The sequence below is a fragment of the Macadamia integrifolia genome, chromosome 2 (genome assembly GCF_013358625.1).
Source record: "Macadamia integrifolia cultivar HAES 741 chromosome 2, SCU_Mint_v3, whole genome shotgun sequence".
In the NCBI taxonomy this organism is placed as follows: Eukaryota; Viridiplantae; Streptophyta; class Magnoliopsida; order Proteales; family Proteaceae; genus Macadamia; species Macadamia integrifolia.
Window position 1 is genome coordinate 7,302,383 of NC_056558.1, and position 19,814 is coordinate 7,322,196.

Below are 19,814 nucleotides of genomic sequence, written 5' to 3' on the forward strand. Positions count from 1 at the left end.
GACTTTCTAAAGGAACTAATTTTCTGACATGTGGAACTAGGGAACCCTCCTTTCTGGGCTTTCTCTACTTTTCCTTGTTTTTCATCGTTCTTTCTTATTTCTTGGACATCTGATGTTCTTTGGGCGATGGGAGAAGGCAATAGAAATATTGAGTTTTTTAGAGAGAACATTTAAGTTGAGGGAAATTATTATGGAAATTCTGTAATGTATTTTCTTCATTTATTTTACCTTGGAAAATCATTCAGTGATTTCTTCTAATCTCATATGGTATTTTCAACCTTTCAGGTCCGACCACAAACCATAGGGCAAGCTAGCAGAGTGGGTGGCGTTAGTCCTGCAGACATTACTGCTCTCCTCATTATTCTTGAAACCAACCGAAGGAATGCCCAAGAGCAGAAGAGGCGAAATTTGCTAACATCTAGCTTGGCCGAAACTGAAGAAGAGATCCCTAATCTTACTACTGCACAAGCAACCAGCTAAAGATGTCCCAACTGGTTATCCTCAAGCATATAACATTTCTCTCCGGGTAGCTACCAGTTTCTGATGCACAACATGGATGATATGGAAGCAAATGGAATCTTTTGGGCCACGATTTCAAAATAATTTGGCAAAGCAAACAAGAGAGTGGAAAATTCTAGTTAGTTCTTGTTGTCCACATTTTTTGATGGAAAAGCTTTCTGTGGTACCATGTCAACCCATTGCTTCATAGCAGGAAAGAGTCCAGGAGACTGATCATATACCCATGAGTTCGAAGCTGAAAAGAGCTCCAGGAAAGTTGATAATTTTTTTCATTTGGTTATGCCAGATCAGACGACAGAGCTCTTCCCACGCCCACCATGCCCCATGTTACCATATATATACCATGATATTATTTTTTTTGCCTTGTATTATAAATATTTTATGGATCTTGAAAAAGGAAAAAATGACAAATTTTTTTTTTCTGGTGAATATTTACGAAGGAGTGAATGCATATTTTTTTTAAAACTAAGTGACCTCTTTTTCTTCTTCTTCTTCTTCTTATTATTATTATTTTTAGATAATAATAATTATTATTATTACTATTATTTTGGGAGATATCTCAACTTATTTTTTTTTGGGATCAAGAATGTATCTCAGCTTGACTGTGGCTTCTTTGAGTTAATTGGGGTTGGATACAGGAGTCCAATTATACTGTCCATTCTGGTTTAATTAGGACTGACACGGCAAAAACATCTTTAGTAAGGATATGATTTGTCATGCCAGCGTAGGGGGAATCTGCACATCATACTAATTACAGTGTAGATAATGGAATCTTCCACATATGTTAAGAGTAGGAGGGAGAAAATAACGAAGAATCTTATGGGAGAGGGAAATAGTACTCAATCTTCATGGGAAAGTATTGCTGCCCTGCAATCAACGAAATAAAAAATTTCATCCATGTTGATTTTTTTTTTTTTGATAAGTATCCATGTTGATGTTACTATACGTGCCCTCATTGTCCCATGTTGATGCAGGGCCTATGCAACCAAAAAGCAATCTCTTGCCCTTTTATTATTGTATTTTTTAGGGTAAAAATAAAAAATAGTAGTTAATGCTCTAATAAACGCGGAGAGAATGTACACTCTGTATCAAGGATGGTTTGGAACAAAGAGAAGATTTCTAAACTGCCAACAATGTTGGAGATGTCATGCTGTGGTCTTAAGGATGGTTTGGGAATTTGAATAGCTGCAATATTGATTAGTGATTACCCTTCACAAATGATTCCTAGCAGATAACAACAATTGCTTTGAACTATGGTGCGCAAAAGCCCATGCTCACTAGGAGGTTTTGAGTTTGAGCCTCAAAAAAAGAAAAAAAATCCTATAGACAAACAAAATAAGTGCCAATACATTGATCTTCATCCCCCCATTTAAATGACCTTTGCCCTCCTATATGATGCCTCCTCCAGTGCCACCTGCTAGCTTAGCCAACGTATGCACTGTGCCAATCCTTCTCATATATGAGAAGAAGCAGAACATCAACATCTTTTTTTTTTTTTTTTTTGGGAGGGGGAGTGGGGGTGGGGTTGAGAACATCAACATAACCAATTTAGGAACAAACTAACTGATATATCATGCATAAATGTATGGTTCAAATCAAATTCTATTGGCTAGAACTCAAGAGGCCCACATGTTGGATACTCTCTCTCTCTCTCGCAGTGGGTTTTGTTTGACATAGACCTTGTTTTAGGTAAACTTACTTTGACTTTGTCAAACGTATGAAATCCCATTCCAGGCTTGGCTGCAAAGCTGCAAACACAGGAAATTAACCAAAATCATTTCACCGCCATCCATCAACAAGCAACATCCAAACACACAGACACACAATTGCATCGTATGGATCTGTTTCATCCTCCCTACCGGCCTAGACATTCTTGTTAGCTATCATCCAGATGAAGAACAAAGGAGAAAGAAGAATGATTAATCTTCATCATCATCAACCTTTAATCTTTTAGGCTGGCTAGCTAGCTTCACCAATGGCTATTCCTGATCCAAGGAAGGGCAACATCTACGTGTGGCTTGTCTCATGCCTTTACTTTTTTTCCATAGTTACAGGTGGTGTTTTTCTTTTGTTGTACATTTTTCTCCCAGAAACAATTATTACACATTGGTTTCCTGTTATAGGAATGGTTCTGGTAGGAATTCCTTGGATATGTTGGGGCCTTACATTTTTATACAGATGTGTTACGCCGCGTGGTGATAGTCCTGTCCGTGGTGGTGGTGGTGGACGTGGAGGGGGAGGGGGAGGTAGAGCAGTTGGTGGTGGTGGAGGAGCAAATAAACCTGGGAGTTCAAATGTGGATGTTTCTGCTGCAACAACCTCTGGGGATGCATCTACAAGTTCCCCAGTAGGGTCTCCTGATGATGGTACAAGGCAAGTTCGGTTTGGCACCGCCATTGTGGTAGATGAAGAAGTGGGTTATGGAGCCTCAGGTCAGGAAAGGAATGATGAAGAAGAACACAGGAGATCAACATCTTCAAGTGCTTCAAATGATAATATTTCTATCACTTCCCATGAAAGTCAAATTCCATTAAATTCACCAATGCAATTTTGAGGTAATGAGAGATCTCAATTACAGGAGTTAATGACAGTTTTTGATGCAACGCTGCACCAGGTCAGATCATCACCATCAGAATTAGGAAGATAAACACTTGGAGAGGAAACAGATAACCAACCCAGAAAGCCCTTTCAAAATTCTTGATTTACTCAATCTCCACATCTGAGCAATTCCATCATTATCTTCTGATTCACCACCAGAATTACCCAGCTCAGGCCTGTAAGTGAAATATTAACAAATACAGGCACCCTGGTCTTGTAATATCGTATCTGTACTCTCGAGACTCTGTAGCAAAACCCACATTTGGATCCTCCAATGTATATTGTATACCTAACCCTCAATTATCTTTTGTATCATTCTTGTTATTAAGAATTTTTTTTTTTTTCCTGCTCTTGATATGAAGAATGATTAGACAATATGAGAATTCATTTGCAATTCCCATCCTCTGTTCCTTCCCAGGAAACTGATATTGATACTACTTCAACTATTTATTTCTATTCAGATCTTGTTTTTTTCATTTATGTAATTTCTGTAACCTCATCTTCTATTCCTTTCCAGGAAATTGATATTAAAACTACTTCAACTATAACACAAGGAATTCATAATTTCAATGGCGCGCTTACTTCCCTCCAGATTTTTATATGTTTTTGCCTTTTCATTTATAAAATTTTTGCAGTCAAAGTTCATCCCAGGCATGGTTATTTCTATAATGGTTGGTGAGCTGGGAGTGGAATTAAAAACCCATTTATTTAGGACTGAAAAAAAGTTGTAGTTTCTTAAAATATGCCTGTGAATGGAAACAGTTCCATTAGATATAATTAGTTTTCTATTGAGAGGCCTTGTCCCAATGTAACATACTTGATTCTCTGATATAATGAGAGCTGAAACGGTTTTAGATGTGCTTTTTAATATAAGTCAGGAGATGCAGATCAGTACTTGGTTTGCTAATAGAAATAGTTTTTTTTTTTTTTTTTTTAGAACTTAGAAGTAACTATCAGGCCAGCGTAAGCATCAATGTTTAATTTGAGAAAGAACAAATCAACAGAGAAAGTAGTGCACCAACCACCAAATTTGATGTGTGACCGCCAGGGAGTACTCACTACACCCCATGGACAATGTGCAATGGGGTGGAGTGGTTACCCGCAAGGGAGGGGATCTGGACTTGTTCGAACAAGCACTAGTTTTATACTATTTATGTTTTTTTGCCATATCAAATGCCGTACAAAGTGATAAAATTGGGTGGATAAATGATATTGAGGTGAGCGAGTCTGTTGACTTGAATTCCTCTTCTTGCCATAACCGTTCTTTCAAATGTTCACACCAAATATTCATCAACATATCATTGTGCTTTCTATGCATTTGAGTTCTAGATGTTTTTAAAATTAAAGAATTTCAACTTGTTTGTTAGCATTGACAAATTCAAGGATTTGAAAGATTTAGTTGACTACTGTTCACATTTCTTTACTGAAAGATTTTCCAGTATTCCTCTTTCCAGGCTGGCTTGAAATCATCTATATGGTGTATAAGAAAATGTTGATTGCAACTTGCAAGTTATGGTCGGGAGAAGCAATAATTTAAGACAAGAATCATATATGAAACCCAATCACAGAATGCCTGGATTAACTCCTCTAGGATAACTAATAGCTGGTTCATTCGAAATCGATTTGTGCAATCTAAGTTGCTCCCAACATTAAGTCAATACTAGTATCCATTGCTCGAGGGAGAAGAAGAGTAGAGAGAAATGGCAGAGGTGGCTGTGTCCTCTGTGATCAGCCAATTGTATCTATTGCTCAACCAAGAGGCAAATTTCTTGAAGGGAATACAAGGAGAAATTGAATTTATCAACGATGAATTGGAGAGCATGCAATCTTTCCTAAAGGATGCAGATGCAAGGGGGGAGAGTGATGATAGTGTGAAGACTTGGGTGAAACAAGTAAGAAAAGTGGCCCATGACATTGAAGATGTCATAGATGAGTTCATGATCCTTTCTGCAAGTCGTCCTCAGCATGGCATGGTAGGCTTAATCCGTAGATTTGCTTTCTCGATCAAGAATTTGATACCACGCCATGTTATAGCTAACGAGCTACAAAATCTTAGGACTCGGGTGATTGAAATTAATGGGAGGAGAGAACGATATCGTTTTGATTCCTCCCGTCAAGTTCTAAATCCATCCAGCTCACAAGATCTGCAAATGGCCTCCCTCTACGCCGAGGAAGCAGAACTTGTGGGGATAGAAAAGCCTAGAGACGATTTACTAAGCTTGCTAATGGAGGAAGAATCAAGAAGAACAGTCATTTCTGTGGTAGGAATGGGAGGATGTGGGAAGACAACTCTCACCAAGAAAGTTTATGACAACTATAAAGTGATCTCATGCTTCGAGTGCCGTGCTTGGGTCACTGTGTCTCAATCACCCATGATTGATGAGCTCTTAAGGATGATGATAAAGCAATTCCATGAATCAATGAACAAACCCAATTGCCTGCAAGTGGAGACAATGGAAAGGAACCAACTGATAGACCTTCTCAGGAAGTACTTGAAGGAAAAGAGGTATGTTGTTGTTCTTGATGATGTTTGGAGCATTGATTTTTGGGTGTCCATGAAATATTCTCTACCTGATGACAACCAAGGTAGTAGAGTAATAATCACCACTCGCAACAGAACAGTTGCTTCTTCTTGCTTGGATCCTTGTAATCATGTCTATACTCTTCAACCTCTAGCTACAAAGGAGGCTTGGGAACTCTTCTGCAGGAGGACATTCCAATCTAACCCTATTGGTTGCTGTCCTCCAGAGCTAGAGCAACTGTCTCTCAAAATTGTGAACAAATGTGGAGGATTACCACTTGCCATTGCTGCCATGGGTGGTCTCTTGTCTACAAAAGATAAGATTGTAGCTGAATGGACAAAGTTGAATCATAGTCTTGGTTATGAGTTAGAAAACAACCCACTTCTTACAGGCATACCAGAAGTCCTCTCATTAAGTCTCCATGATTTGCCATACAACCTTAAGGCTTGTTTCTTGTACTTTGGCCTTTTCCCAGAGGATTATTCCATTGGCTGTAGAAGGTTGTTTCGACTATGGGCAGCTGAAGGGTTTGTGAGTGGGGAAAAAGGCAAAACACCATCACAGGTTGCAGAAGACTACCTCAGTGAGCTCATTCACAGAAGCATGATTCAAATATCATCAATGTATTCGGATGGAAGAGTGAAAAGCTGTCGAGTCCATGACCTCATGCATGACATTATCATCTCAAAATCAAAGGATTGGAATTTCAGTGAAATTGTTGCAGAGCAAAATTCAAATCCTAGTAAAAGTGCTCGACGGCTATCATTCCACAACAACAAATCAAAAGGATTAAAGACCTTGAATTTCTCCCATCTTCGCTCTTTTCTTCTATTTGGAGTACATAAAGATCTGCACTCATTTACAAAGGCATCCATATGGAATTTGAAGCTCTTGAAGGTCTTAGATTTAGAAGATTCATGCCTAGACAAGTTGCCTTACGAATTGGGGAATCTGTTACATTTGAGGTATTTAAACGTGAGGAATACAAATATCAAGAGACTTCCAAACTCCATTGGGAAACTACAAAACCTAGAGATCTTGAATGTTAAAGATACTTATGTACATGAATTGCCTATTGGGATCCTCAAGCTCCGAAAACTACAGCAGTTGCTAGGATATACTTTGAAGAGCTTCAATGGCACCAGTTTGAGTCCTTTACAAGGATTGAAGGCATCAGATGGAATTGGATCTTTAGAAAACCTACAAAAGCTGGCTTTTATAGAGGCAAACCATGGGACTAAAATAGTTCAAGGCTTAAGAGGTTTGAGGCAATTGAGGAGGTTGGGCATCACAAAATTGAGAAGTGAAGATAGTGGGGATCTTTGCAACTCCCTTGAAGAGATGGAATACCTCAAATCATTGAGCTTAAAGGCAATGGATGATAAACAGTTCATTGATTTGCAGACAGTGTTGTCTCCACCGTGCTGTCTACAACGTCTTTATTTGGATGGACCATTAAAGAAGTTGCCAGATTGGATTATATCACATCAAAATCTGGTAAGAATACGTCTTGCATGGTCAAGATTAAGGGATGACCCACTGCAGGTCCTCCAAACCTTACCTAGTTTGGTTGATCTTGCCCTTCATGAAGCATATGACGGAGACCATTTGCATCTCAAGGCAAGTCAGTTTAAGAAACTCAAAATACTGAGGCTTCTTCGCTTAGGTGGGTTGAAACATGTGATAATCGGTGATGGCGCTGCACCTAGCCTAGAAAGGTTGACAATCGTGTACTGTCGACTATTGGAGGAGATTCCTTTGGGTATACAAAACCTCAAGATACTCACCACTCTAGAAATTCTTGGAGTTTCCACAGAGTTGGACATGAAACTCAAAGCTGGAACAGATTATTGGAAAGTTAAGCATATACCAAACATCCGTTGCTGGTAGTACTGATCATGTGAGTGTGTATGTGTGTGTAATTACAAGCTACTGTATTGTTTCCTAATGTATATAGAGCTCTGAATCTAAGCATTTCCAATATATATCTATGTTTAAATATAGGTTCCAGGATTGATGTTCATTATTTCATGTAATCTGCAATATATATTGTAAAAATCATTTCCATTTCATATTAGTAACAGCAAATTTTAACTTTAGACTCAATTTTAGACACTTTTTTTTTATTTTTTTCCAAAGTTCGCCCACGCGTAACTTGCCACGCATCCATTGGATAATGAGAACCGAGAGGCTCCAAACTCCAAGTTTCTCTTATCTAACTCATTTTGGTTCCACAACTGCTACACGGCCACACCCTTGTTCCATTTTCTCCATTGCTGACACCACTTACATGGTGGAGCATTATGCTTACATACACAATAAACATTATGATGCAAAGGAAGTTAGCTAGTGATTCCCATCCTTCGACTACTAATATACATATATTCTGCCAAAGGATGTACAAATTTAACAGGGCATGAATATTCTAATCAAGTTACTTGAAAATGTTGCTATATTAATGAATTTTGTTTAGTAGGATCAAATGGTTTTAAGAACTTTGTATTAGACAGTGATGATCCAATCAAAATATCATTGGCATGATGAGATATGAGACATCTTTACAGCAATTAATATACTTCTCACTGAAAATATCTCACCTTTCTCCTAAAATAAAATTCTCAGTTCTTAGACAATGAGGGGAGAATGGATGATAATCAGTTCTTGACTTCCATGAAAATTTATGGAAATATGGCATATGCATTTGATTATTTATTGAAGTAGAGCTTCAAGACTCACCATTTTTATCATTCAGAAACTAATCCAAAGGTACTTCATGAGTCCAAATGCAAATATGATAACCAATAACCATGCATCACAACCTGCTGCCTACACTGGGAAAAAATATAGCAAAATATACTCAAGGGACCAAGGTGACGACTAGATTCCAATTACTAAAAGGAAGTGATTTTCCCCCGAAGGTGAACTAAAAGCATCGCAGCAACAACAATACATGAGTAAACATTCATAATCCTAAATGCTTGTTGACTGCTCTGACATTAGGGACCTTGTGACATTTTGCAAAATATCACCATGTACCATTATACATGACATATCTCCTTTCGGGTGAGTGGGAAGTGATCAATGTTATGAACTGATTTATATAAAACAAAAAAAGACTTAGAATTTGACATCTGAACTTTCATTTTTCTTGTTTCTAACCAAAAAATAAAAATGATAAACTAAAAATAGTATAACACATAATGATCGAATCAATAAGAAGAAAAAAAAAATTTACAGGGGATGTCTTCACAATTTGTTTTAAAATGAAGACACTATTGAAGCTCAATAACTAGAAGGCAGCTTTATTTGGAGTGGACAAAAAAATTTAGTTCCTCAAATTAAGTAACCAACTCTTCTTCACCTTTCTTGGGAACCCTTCAAGGCTTAAATGAAACCTTCCCAGGCTTGGTGTAAGTCAGCTCCTGCTGCTCAATCTTGTTAAATTTGAAACCCCTAATCCTTATTTCTTCAGGCACTGAAGCATCCTTGTAATCAACTTGTTCCAGGACCCAACCTTTGTTTTGCACAGGACCTCCCACTTTAACCTGTCAACGAAAAAAATATAACAACCAAAATTATTGAATTTCCTGCATGTCCAGTTATCGTTGCTCAACTATTGCCAGATGGTTTCTTCCATATAAAGAGATGCATGCAGCTGTGTGCCAAGTGCATAAAAGTTTGAACTCCCTTGTGTGCACTTTCATTAGGGAATGGGGAGTCATGCCATACCTCTGCATCTTCAACTGAGTTGACAATGAGAGCTCCATCCAAAGAGAGATTTTCAATAAACACATTAGACCCCTTTAGGACCATGGTGGACCTCTGTGAGATGGAACAGCTACCTCCAATTTTTCTTTTCACGTCAGCAAAAGTAGGCGCCCATTTTGGTTTCCATATGATGCGAGGCCATACTTCAACCTCTTGTCCGTTGAATACCTGATGTACAGGATCATCTATCTGGATGCCAGCCTGGCAAACAAACAAGAAATACAACATCCATGCTTGAAGTCTCTTTTGAAAGCATTGCAGTAGACATGTTTCATAAAGCACAAATACAGAACCAGTCAACTGTGGTTGATTTGAAATAATGTAAACGAGGGTAGTGAGCAAGCTCACAAAATGCGGATGGGAATCTATGATTCCACATGAATAACGATCTTGACATAGGTGCTGATCAGTTGCCAGACCACAATTAAACAATTACACTACTGTTCTCTGTGTGTGTGTGGGTGCTCGCACATGAGAGAGAGAGAGAGAGAGAGAGTTATGAATAAAATGAATCCTTTAAAATTTGAAGGGCATGGACTTCCAAAAGAAAGCTCAAATAATTTGACTTATTGTAATACCACCAGATATAAACAGAGTGCCTTGGATGATCCACATCTCCGGGTCAGGCGCTAATGAGCACATTGAACTATCCATGTGGCTGAGAGCCCTCACAGCCCAGGCACAACGACGCAATTATCAGGGCGCGCAGCTCGGACAATTTGGCTTATTGTAATACCACCAGATATAAACAGATAATTAACGCGTCTCAAACTCACTTAAATTTTAATAATAGAGAAGTGGCTACCTTCCTAAGAATGAGGCTGTGTGCCCGATAGATGGCCATTTCCCCAGAAGTCGCACTGTGGTATGGGTTTCCCTTTGGTACCTTCAAGTGAAATTAGGAAATTTAATAGAATAAAAAAATGCCAATTCAAGAACCTAAAACTAGCAGTGCCAAGTGCACCAAAGAAGGATTCTAATAGCTAGAAGTGGAAAAAGAAAATTATTAAAGATGATAAATACAATGAAAAAGGTGCAGCTGTAAAAATCACGTTCCCTGCCTTTCAGGTTGCATTAGCATCATGAATCCTGTTGTCAGTTTAGTCTCACTAGAACCAAAGTTACCATTAAATACCTTACTTAGTTGAGGGGATTTTTCCCACTTTTTGACACTCTAGGTAATGTTTTTTTTTTTTTTTTTTTTTGGGTTGGGGGTGTGGGGAGGGCGGACCAGCAAGAACCTAGGTACACCCATGGTTTTAAGTATCTCCGATACCGATACGATACCCTCCGATACGTATCTTAAATTTAGCCGACCGATACGATACACATCGATACGATACATGAAATTTTTAAAATCCTTTCGTATCGATATATATCCTACAATACATACCGATATGCATCAATACACCACCAATACACATCGATACAATACGATATGCCTCGATACGACTATGAAAATTATAAAATTGAGGTAAAATATACGTTTCGGTATGTATTGGTACGTATCGGTGAATATCGGTATGTATCGATCGGTACGTATCGGTATATATTGGCACGTATCAGTGAGTATCGATATATATCAGTACGTATCGGTGAGTATCGATATATATCGGTACGTATCGGTGAGTATCGGTCATATAATGGCCAAGATGGGTAATTTTTCAGAAACACACGATTTTTTGAAGGGTTTTTATTCCAAAGTTGCTGTCAGCCATATTTCTCTCTAACTAAAGTGGAAATCAAGGTTGGGAACAAGGATTTTATATTTATGAGACAACTACAAACCTTGAATTCTTAGTACGATACCCTCAATTTAGTGTTTATGCATAATACATGTTATCAATAGTTTTTTTTAACAAATTCTTTATGCAAAAGTGTTTAAAAAAATGTTTCCTATCCATTTATGTGTGTATCTTTAGCGTATCTTAGTGTATCTCCGATACGATACGATACTCTCCGATACGTATCTTAATTTTGGCCTACCGATACGGTGACCGATACCGATACTTTAATCCTTGGGTACACCAGACAAGATCAAAGGATATTTCATCCACTTGTCATGTTCTCTGACCAAAATGTGTATATCTCATTACATGTTGAAGAAACATCTGTTGCCATGTTCATATGCTTTCTCTATGTCAGTTCTTCTTACAAGCTCTCAAACTCTCCCACTCATTTCTAAACCATACCCGGCTGCCATAAATTCCTCTCCAAAAAGTTTCTGACCAAATCCAACCAGCCCATCATTTCAATTTTCAAATGCAGAAAATAGTCCCACTCACCAAATGATATTTTTCTGCATCGTTCAAAGCAGCAAGAAGAAAATGATATTGAATTTGTTCTATTTTTTCGGCAACTTAAAAGAGCAATACCCAGGAAGAATTACAAGCAATAATGCTTAGGAGATTAATGGTGACATTATTAAGTCACCTAGTCAAAAAAATAAATGCAAATCGATATTACCTGATACAAGTCAGATTTCTGTTCCTAATATTGATGAGTCCAAAAGATACGATTCATTAACACAAAGAACCTCAATTTAAAAAAATGATAAAATGTCAATACAGGACCACAAGTTGTTTTGATAAGAAATAACAAAGAATCAGGTTAACATTGATTTGCCACATTATTCAATCAATAACTCCAGGGCCTAGGCTGGAATCTTCTATTTTATTTACTCAATAGATCAGCTAAACTAAATTCTTGAACACTAATGAGGTGAAATGATCCAAGGAGAAGATAGGCAGAACAAAGAAAATGGATAAATGATTCTTTGGTTTTGAAGGGGAAAAAATGCAAGATATTCTGTATCAACTTAATGAGATGGAGAAATGAAATTGGCAATAGAGTGTAACTTCCTCAATTCTGTGAGTGAAGGTTGATAGAAAATTAAAAGAGCAATAGGCAGACTCCAGATGGTAAATTCCGGTGAGATTTAATTGAGAATTTTTACCCTCGCCACATCTTCAGGATTGTTCTTCACTGGTGCGTAAGCAAGCCATGCATCCATCACCTAAAGGTTCAAATAGGATGAATAGTTTAATACATTATAGGAACCGAAGAGATCTTGATGTACAATATCTCTGGTCCAAAAACAAGAAAATTACATTTCAAGAAACTTTACATACCGTGAATCCAACCCTTGCTGATGAAGGCAATGTTTTGGGATAGTCTTGCATCATACACTCCAAACGAGTGGAAGACTTGAATGAAGTCTTGCTAGAATCTTTGTATCTGCAACAGAGAGGGATGACATTTAAATTACATGTATAATGAATACTTCCAAGGCTTTACGACTTTGCTAAAAAGAAAATCCACTTGCAGAAGGGCAAAAAAAAAAAAAAGGCTTTCTCAAAACAAAACAATCAGAGGGAACTGGATACTAACCCACTTACCTAGAAAACCAAAACATTAAACTCAAAGAAAACAGAATAATTTGATTACTAAAATATTAATATAAATATCAAAGTGTACAAAGAAAACAAGGAGGGAGGATCTTTGCACCTCAGATTGTATAACAGACACTAGAAAACGTGCCAATGAAGTAGATTTACACACATACTCTGTACAAGCCAAACAAAACATTCTTCTTATTCATCCTTATATCATTTATTTTGTTTGGTATAAAAGTAACACCTCTTCGCTGCTTAAGCTTTATCCTTAAGCCAACATTCTATGAATTTGTAACAACAAACAGTTATGTGCTACACACACACACACACAAAGAGTGAGAGAGAGAGAGTGGAATTACTTGGGATTGACAAATTCTTCAATAGCCCCACCAGTTTTTATGAGCTTTTTGATGTAAGGATCTAGTTCCAAAATTAACTGCACAAGAATGTAAGATATTTACGAGTTAAGTTTCATCCAGGATATCAGTAGGTTAAATTATGTAGAGGGAAACAGGGGACCCCAAAAAATTATGAGTTTCTTCAGCGTGTACAAAAGGAGTACAAAAGTTGATTGGAGCTTCCAAGGAAACCTTAATTTGACAACCATAGAGAAAACATATAATCCAAAAGAGCAAACTGTCTTTTTAGAACTCATAGAAACCAAAGAATTCCATGTGCATTGGCACATCTTAGCCAGTATTGACTTAGCTTTTCAATTTACGATTCATCAGATAAAAGGTAAATAACACCACATTAGAGGCTATAAAGCATGTCCATTCCACAAAAAAATTTGAAACACTGAACAGTTTTATTTGATATCCTATATGGAGAAAAATGGGATATTTTCATCAAGAAGCACACCTGATTAATATTTCCAGGGAAAGGAGAATAACCCGTCTCGCAATTCACATCTCCATCAGAAAAGCCAGTTGCCCTAAGTAGAGGATCAAGCTGATTATATTCCACATTTATTGTCATCGTCCTCCCTGAAGTCAGTATATTGTGAAACAAACCACAAATTAATAAAAGCTTGAATTTTTGCTCCACATGGCACATGGCATAAACAGAATCATTAAAGCTGAGTGCACATGCAAACAAGGCAAGAGGCAAACCAAATAAGCAAGAGGCAGATAGTTTTAAACAATTAAGGTGCCATAGAGACATGTTATGGACATGAGAAAGTTCCAAACTGATGTAGGTGCCTTACAGCCAAATTCTTAATTGTGTGGCTGTTCCAAGTCTACTTTGCTCGAAAGTCAACATAACACCAAGCTCTCATATATAACTACATGTCATTAGCTTATGCAATCAAATAAAAACTACCCCTTTTTTTCCCTGTTTTAAAATTTATAAGGGGAATAACCTGACATCTACAGAATGCAATAGAAACTACCAGTTAAGAAAGGAAATTTTCAGTCTATATGCATATGAAACAGCCTCAAGAATGCTGCAATTGGAAAATGGATGCTTGATCTACTCTGCCAAATTGCAGAATATTCATATCTTCAACATATATATCCCTTGAACAAGCAGCATAAGCCCTTGCAATTTTACAGAAGAATATCAAGAGAAATCAGGTCCCCTCACAGATTACATACTGCAGGTCAAAAGATCAACTTCAAAAATTTCTTCATTGAAAATAATTCACAGTTCAGTTCCAGAGGCTAGTTCAGCATGAAATAAGCACATGTCTGGATCACCAAAGGATTTATGAAGAGCAAGAAAAGAATAAAATAAGAGATAAAGAATCTGATTCAGATTCCCTCGACAAATAATTACCCAACTGTTACTAAGCTTACTAAAAAATCAAAAGATATAAGGCTCATTCAGATTGTCTCGACAAATAATTATCCAACTGTTACTAAGCTTACTAAAAAATCAAAAGCTATAAGGAACTCCACAGACAGAACATTATAGGATAAAAAATACCATCAGCATGGGTAAGCCTGGTGATTCCCCCAATAGCTTCTCTTGCTTTGCGAGGAACAGAAAGAGAATTAACATGATATTGTTTCCTAGAGCTTACACCAAGTGCCGCAGGGATTGCCTAAATGAAAACCAAAGAAGGGGAAGCAAATAAGAGTTTCAGAGTTCCAGAAGCAAGGATTTGATAAAAAGGGAAAAAATGAAGCTGAGCAAGACAAAGCAACAAACATTGAAGAGAAGCGCATTAGTATCTTGGAAAAATAGTACCCATTTTAGACCTGCATCATGCCTGAGAAAACAAGGAAAATTGATCAGGACAAAGCAATCATGTCAAAACCAAAATTTAGATACGAGAAGAAAATCCAAGCTGTAAGACCACTATTTCAAATTTAAACTTAACTACAAACTAGCTCAAATGAGAAGATCAAACATCCATAAAATTTTCACAAGCATCAAACTTTGAATAATGAAAATAAGGCTCTGTATTTTTTTATATTTTACAAGATTGAAAGATTTTCCCTATAGTAGTTAAATTATCTATTTGGGTGAGAATCATGAATTATACAAAAATGATATAGCAGATCCTAAAATGCATATCATTTTCTGTAAATTACTATATTAAAATATTTTGCCTTTTTATTATTTTTTTTTATTTTTATCTCATCAATATCACAAGAATTTCTTCTCCCAGCTATGATAGAAAACCTTGTTACAGAATATATTTCAGTAGTTTACAAGAGAAAAAAGAAGAAACATTCCTTTGATGTCAACTTTTGGTCAAAACGCTGGACATACCACACATTTAGCAGGCCGCTGGAGTAAAGAAGTGCATGCACATCACCATGGCCATGCGGTTTTGTCTATAAAAAGAAAACCACAGGGAAACACAAAGAGCCTCAGATCACCAAGACTCTGATCCTTATGCATGTTAGAAGTATGAGTAGGACCCTTATAACCTTAACATGTATTCAGAACACAGGTCAATCAAGATCTGTACCTGAATTTGATATTTGTTCTTGGCGTCTACTGCAAGGCTAGCATTGTTATCATTTAAGCATGCAACTTTTTCCTGCATAATCGTTAAAAATTGGGAGGGGGGAATTAATCCATTGAAGAATGAAGTTTTGGGGAGGCTGAGGCTCCCAGCTATGATACTTTTGATATAAGCACCTGTTTTAGCAGTTTCACTTGTGATGGCTTCATTCCAAAATAAGCATTCGACTCCAAAAGCTCCAAAGTACGTGGGTGTGTGTCATCTGATGTCATTATTGCCAAAGGTACCTCAGTTTGGGATTGGCCTAAAAAACCAAGGTCAATCATCAGTCGAAAAACATAGAAAAATAAGATTTTAGTATACTAACTTCCAGAAACCGCACGACTAGTATCTTAACTATTTGTACATGAAACCTCCCTCATATGTTTATAAATGTGTGCTGTGAAGATGTTGCATTTATGTCTTTAGGAGAGAATAAAAGGGTGCGAAGGCGAGACTAACTCATGGTTAGATGCAGCGCAATTCATTCTCTCATGCGCAGACAGCTCATGGACTTACAAATTAGTTCATGAGAAGGCCATATTTGGCTTAACTTTTGGGCTACCCATAGACATAAGCAGCTGAAATCCCCCCCCCCTCCTAGTGGTAAACCATTGCTTATTACATCCAGATCAGGAGGTGAATCTCTCATGCAATTTTCTCCTTCATACCGGCAGCAGTAACAAATTGAGAATATAGAAATCTATAAAAGTTGCCTTTCGAGATTTCCCTCATCAACAGTCAAAGAAGAAATTATAATTTGAACCATTTGGGGCAAGACTTGATCCTTTGGAATCAGGAGAGAATTATTGAGTCTCTACCTCTTTGGCATGAATTTATTTTTCATTCATTATCATCCATGATGGCTGCAATATGAGAGAGAAGGAGGGGTTGTTGCAGACCACCATACTGATCTCAACCTTGGCAGAAACAATGTTTTACTCCCACACAACTCAAAAAACAAACTTTTTCTTTTAAAAATAAAATCAACTAATGACAAGGGATGGAACCATTAAAATGCAAATGAGATGTGGGTCCCATTAAACATCTTTTGGATATCTAAAACTCATACAGGATATTGCTGATACAGAGGATCTGGAAGCTCAATATACTACTGGCTTATATCCCGTCTCAAAAGTAAAGCAGAAGGAGTAAATAGCAAACAATGATGGAATAGGTTGTGTTGAATTTTCATAAGAAAAAACTAATGGCTTCATTCATAATGACCAGTGACTTTAGGCAACCAACCTTCTGTCAATTTACGGCTAGCATCTTGCAAAGCAAGAATGGATTCTATGTAATGCTGCAAGAAGCATGTTCCTGTTGTGGACTCTGAAGGAAGAGCCACCTGCAAAATGCAATAACAGAGTTTAAAATGCCTGTGATTACTCTTTAAGTTGTTCTACACATGGAAAACCCAATTACGCCCTCACAAACATGGCCTCCGGAAATTTATAAGCAAGAAATAGTCACAATTCTCAGTCTCATAGAGCCCCCAAATATTTTTATATGCGTACATTCTAATAGGATCTACCTTTATTCCATTGTACCCTAAACGTTCCCCGAGCCCACCTGCAACAAGGACAAAGGCAGCTTTGCATGCCTCCTTGACACCAGCCTCTTCAAACTTCACAAAGTTATCATCACCGAATGTCAGAACCTCTCCAGATGGAACCTGCAAGATAATTGCTCCATCTCTCAAAACCCAATCTGTAACCATTCGCATTTGAGTACAGTTTGATAAATCCAACATATATTCTAATGAAATTTAACTGTTATGAACCCAAAAAAAAAAATAAAAATAAAATAAAATAAAAAATAAAAATAAAAATTCCTTTAAGCAGGCAGAATAGAAAAAGTGCAAACCATGCCAAGAGACCACAGTGGCTTCTAAGCTTTGTGATTGAATGAAGACCTAATGGAGTCATTATATAAAATAACAAAATAAAAAACTATTTGTGTTTTCTGTACAACGAGAGTTCATTCAGTAAAGATGATGTCATAGACTTAAGGCTGAATATACAGAACTAAGAAAAAAAAGTGTCACAGGAAATCAAATTTAAATTTAAGAGTATATGAAAAAACTTACAGAAGGAGTAAAACCGTCAAATGGATTTTTCCCCACTTTGGAATCCTCCAGAAGTCTCCGAGCATTTTGAATATAGGCTTCCAAACCACGTGGATAGCTTGCATTAAGCCGAGCAACCTAGAAATGAACCAGTAAATCACATGAACAAGATGAATAGCCAAAGATAAGAGCAGTTTTCCAAGAGGAACTACAAGAAACAAGATAGTGGAGAAGTTAATTTTCAGAAATTAAGAACACATTTTCACAAAGGATAATAGCATGTAAAAAAAATTAACTTTGCATTCACTTGTAAACAAATTACATTCATAAATTTCATAATTTCAAATATACTATTCCATTACATGCTGCAGAAAAGTAACACAACTCAGATATACACCTTACACACCACTAGAAAAATTAAAATAAAGGAGGGGGGGGGAGAGAGAATCAGCTTTAAGCCGTTACCCAATTTTCGTCCCATCAGATCACTCTCGGGTCAATTTGTCAACCAGAGAGGTCATTTAATTAAACTACAGAATACTATTCATGCCCACCTAACGGGCATTCGCATAACATGTCTATCTGTCTTCCTTTTTATTTTTTTTCCCTGGGGGGGGGGGGGCGGGGTGGGGGGGTGGAGGAGTGAAGACCCAAATCAAATCCTCAAAGCAGCTGGGTAGGTCTGGAATTTATCAGAAAACATATTTTCTCTAAATAATCAATTATTCATTGTTTCAGATACTGTTCAACCAATTAACAACTGATCCATTAGTCAAAATTGCAGAATGGAAATAATCCAATTAACAAAGTGCAACATAGTGAACTACTTGAAAAAACTCAAAAAGAATAATTAAAGCTAAAGACAAACTTTTACTCCGCAATTTACATCACAAAAGTACAAAAATACGAAACCAGACCTTTTGTTCCGAAAAGTACAAAGGAGACAAAAGCAAACCTGATCAAAGAAGCCTTTTTTCTCTTCGTCATCAGTGCCTGGCTCTGGCCAGTGCTCAAAAAGATGAGTCTGACCCATATCCAGCAACATCTTTGCAAGCTCAATCTGCCAATCAAATAGACATTACCCACGAACACCGTTCAATAAAAAGAACAGAATTAAAATAAAATTTGAGCAACAGCACTTGATCAGGCTATACTACTAAACAAGCACAATTGAGAGTTCTCACCTGGTCCGACGAAAGAATGCCGAGATTCTTCTGGAGATTAGGGGTGGAAGCAGCCCAATCTCCATTAATACCAAGCTGTGAAAGCTTCTCGGTCGTTGATCCGACCTCCGACGCCATCTTACGAGTTCAGAAATCCAATGCAGGAAGGAGAGAAGAAGAGAGAAAAATGGAGAGCAGAGACAAAGGGAAATAGGAATAGACGAATCTCTCTGAAATGATTATATTTGAGTTAATATGGAGACGTCTAAGTGAGCAGAGAGGTTCGGAGATCTGAAGAGTATAATTTTAGAAGAGAAGCCGTTATGGATGGTGACCGGTAATAAACCGGAGAGAAAACTGTCATTTGCGCGATGAAATTGGCTTGTTTCCCGGTTCAACCTGGAGGGGCCTGTGAAAAAGGGTTCTTACTCAAATTGGTTCCAGTTAATTGGTTGGGTTTAGAATTTAGATTCAGTTCAAGGTATAATAGGTAGCAAATGAACCGATCGAACCAAACCAACTATTGTAACTGGTTTCAAAATCCTGAATTGAAATCAATTAATAATCAATTTTAAAGGCAGTGTGGCCATGCGGCCATGTGCGCAGACATAGAAGGGGTGAAATTCCATCTTTGTTGATGCTTTCGCACATGTTGTTAATGGCTCACTCGCTGGTCCAATTGCGAGAAGAAAGCCTCTCAGCCTATATGTAGTTGACTTGAGTGTCAACCTCAATGAAGGGCAAGAAAAGTAGAAAGCTATCAATGGTTTGTGAGTTGTGATTTTCGTGTAAAAGTTGTAAACCGGAAACCTATTTTTGGTT

The 19,814-nt window shown here is 37.4% G+C and overlaps 4 protein-coding genes across 5 annotated transcripts in view; 3 read left to right on the forward strand and 1 right to left on the reverse strand.

Moving 5' to 3' along the window:
* Positions 1–950, forward strand: part of LOC122071715 (tRNA uridine 5-carboxymethylaminomethyl modification enzyme MnmG) — an 18,916-nt gene extending 17,966 nt beyond the window's left edge. For both annotated transcript variants that reach the window (XM_042636102.1, XM_042636111.1), the window contains exon 13: positions 286–950. In XM_042636102.1, the coding sequence (XP_042492036.1) occupies positions 286–480 (195 nt within the window). In that variant the 3' untranslated portion in view covers positions 481–950. The remainder of the gene's footprint in view (positions 1–285) is intronic.
* A 1,346-nt stretch (positions 951–2,296) lies between these two features.
* Positions 2,297–3,511, forward strand: LOC122091380 (U3 small nucleolar RNA-associated protein 25-like). The gene has a single exon (XM_042661282.1). The coding sequence runs from the start codon at positions 2,495–2,497 to the stop codon at positions 3,071–3,073; it is 579 nt and encodes a 192-aa protein (XP_042517216.1). The 5' UTR covers positions 2,297–2,494; the 3' UTR covers positions 3,074–3,511.
* A 1,306-nt stretch (positions 3,512–4,817) lies between these two features.
* On the forward strand, positions 4,818–7,529 carry LOC122057271 (disease resistance protein RPM1-like). The gene has a single exon (XM_042619325.1). It carries the CDS (start codon positions 4,818–4,820, stop codon positions 7,527–7,529), a length of 2,712 nt encoding a protein of 903 aa, XP_042475259.1.
* A 1,185-nt stretch (positions 7,530–8,714) lies between these two features.
* LOC122094797 (UDP-sugar pyrophosphorylase-like) lies at positions 8,715–19,291 on the reverse strand. Its single transcript, XM_042665399.1, has 17 exons — positions 19,014–19,291; positions 18,785–18,889; positions 17,851–17,967; positions 17,296–17,436; positions 17,010–17,109; positions 15,899–16,026; positions 15,726–15,797; positions 15,524–15,588; positions 14,957–15,017; positions 14,732–14,849; positions 13,664–13,788; positions 13,162–13,238; positions 12,539–12,644; positions 12,364–12,423; positions 10,213–10,293; positions 9,369–9,608; positions 8,715–9,184 (listed from the first exon to the last, which is right to left on the reverse strand). The coding sequence occupies exons 1-17, from the start codon at positions 19,128–19,130 to the stop codon at positions 9,017–9,019; spliced, it is 1,881 nt and encodes a 626-aa protein (XP_042521333.1). The 5' UTR covers positions 19,131–19,291; the 3' UTR covers positions 8,715–9,016.
* Positions 19,292–19,814: the final 523 nt, after the last annotated feature.

Coding starts and splice junctions, on each gene's coding strand:
- LOC122091380 (XM_042661282.1), top strand. CDS start 2,495: ATGGCTATTCCTGATCCAAGGAAGGGCAACATCTACGTGTGGCTTGTC.
- LOC122057271 (XM_042619325.1), top strand. CDS start 4,818: ATGGCAGAGGTGGCTGTGTCCTCTGTGATCAGCCAATTGTATCTATTG.
- LOC122094797 (XM_042665399.1), bottom strand. CDS start 19,130: ATGGCGTCGGAGGTCGGATCAACGACCGAGAAGCTTTCACAGCTTGGT. Junction 17,110..17,295: donor TAGGGTACAATGGAATAAAG/GTAGATCCTATT, acceptor TGCATTTTGCAG/GTGGCTCTTCCTTCAGAGTC. Junction 13,789..14,731: donor CAGGCTTACCCATGCTGATG/GTATTTTTTATC, acceptor TACTGACTTCAG/GGAGGACGATGACAATAAAT.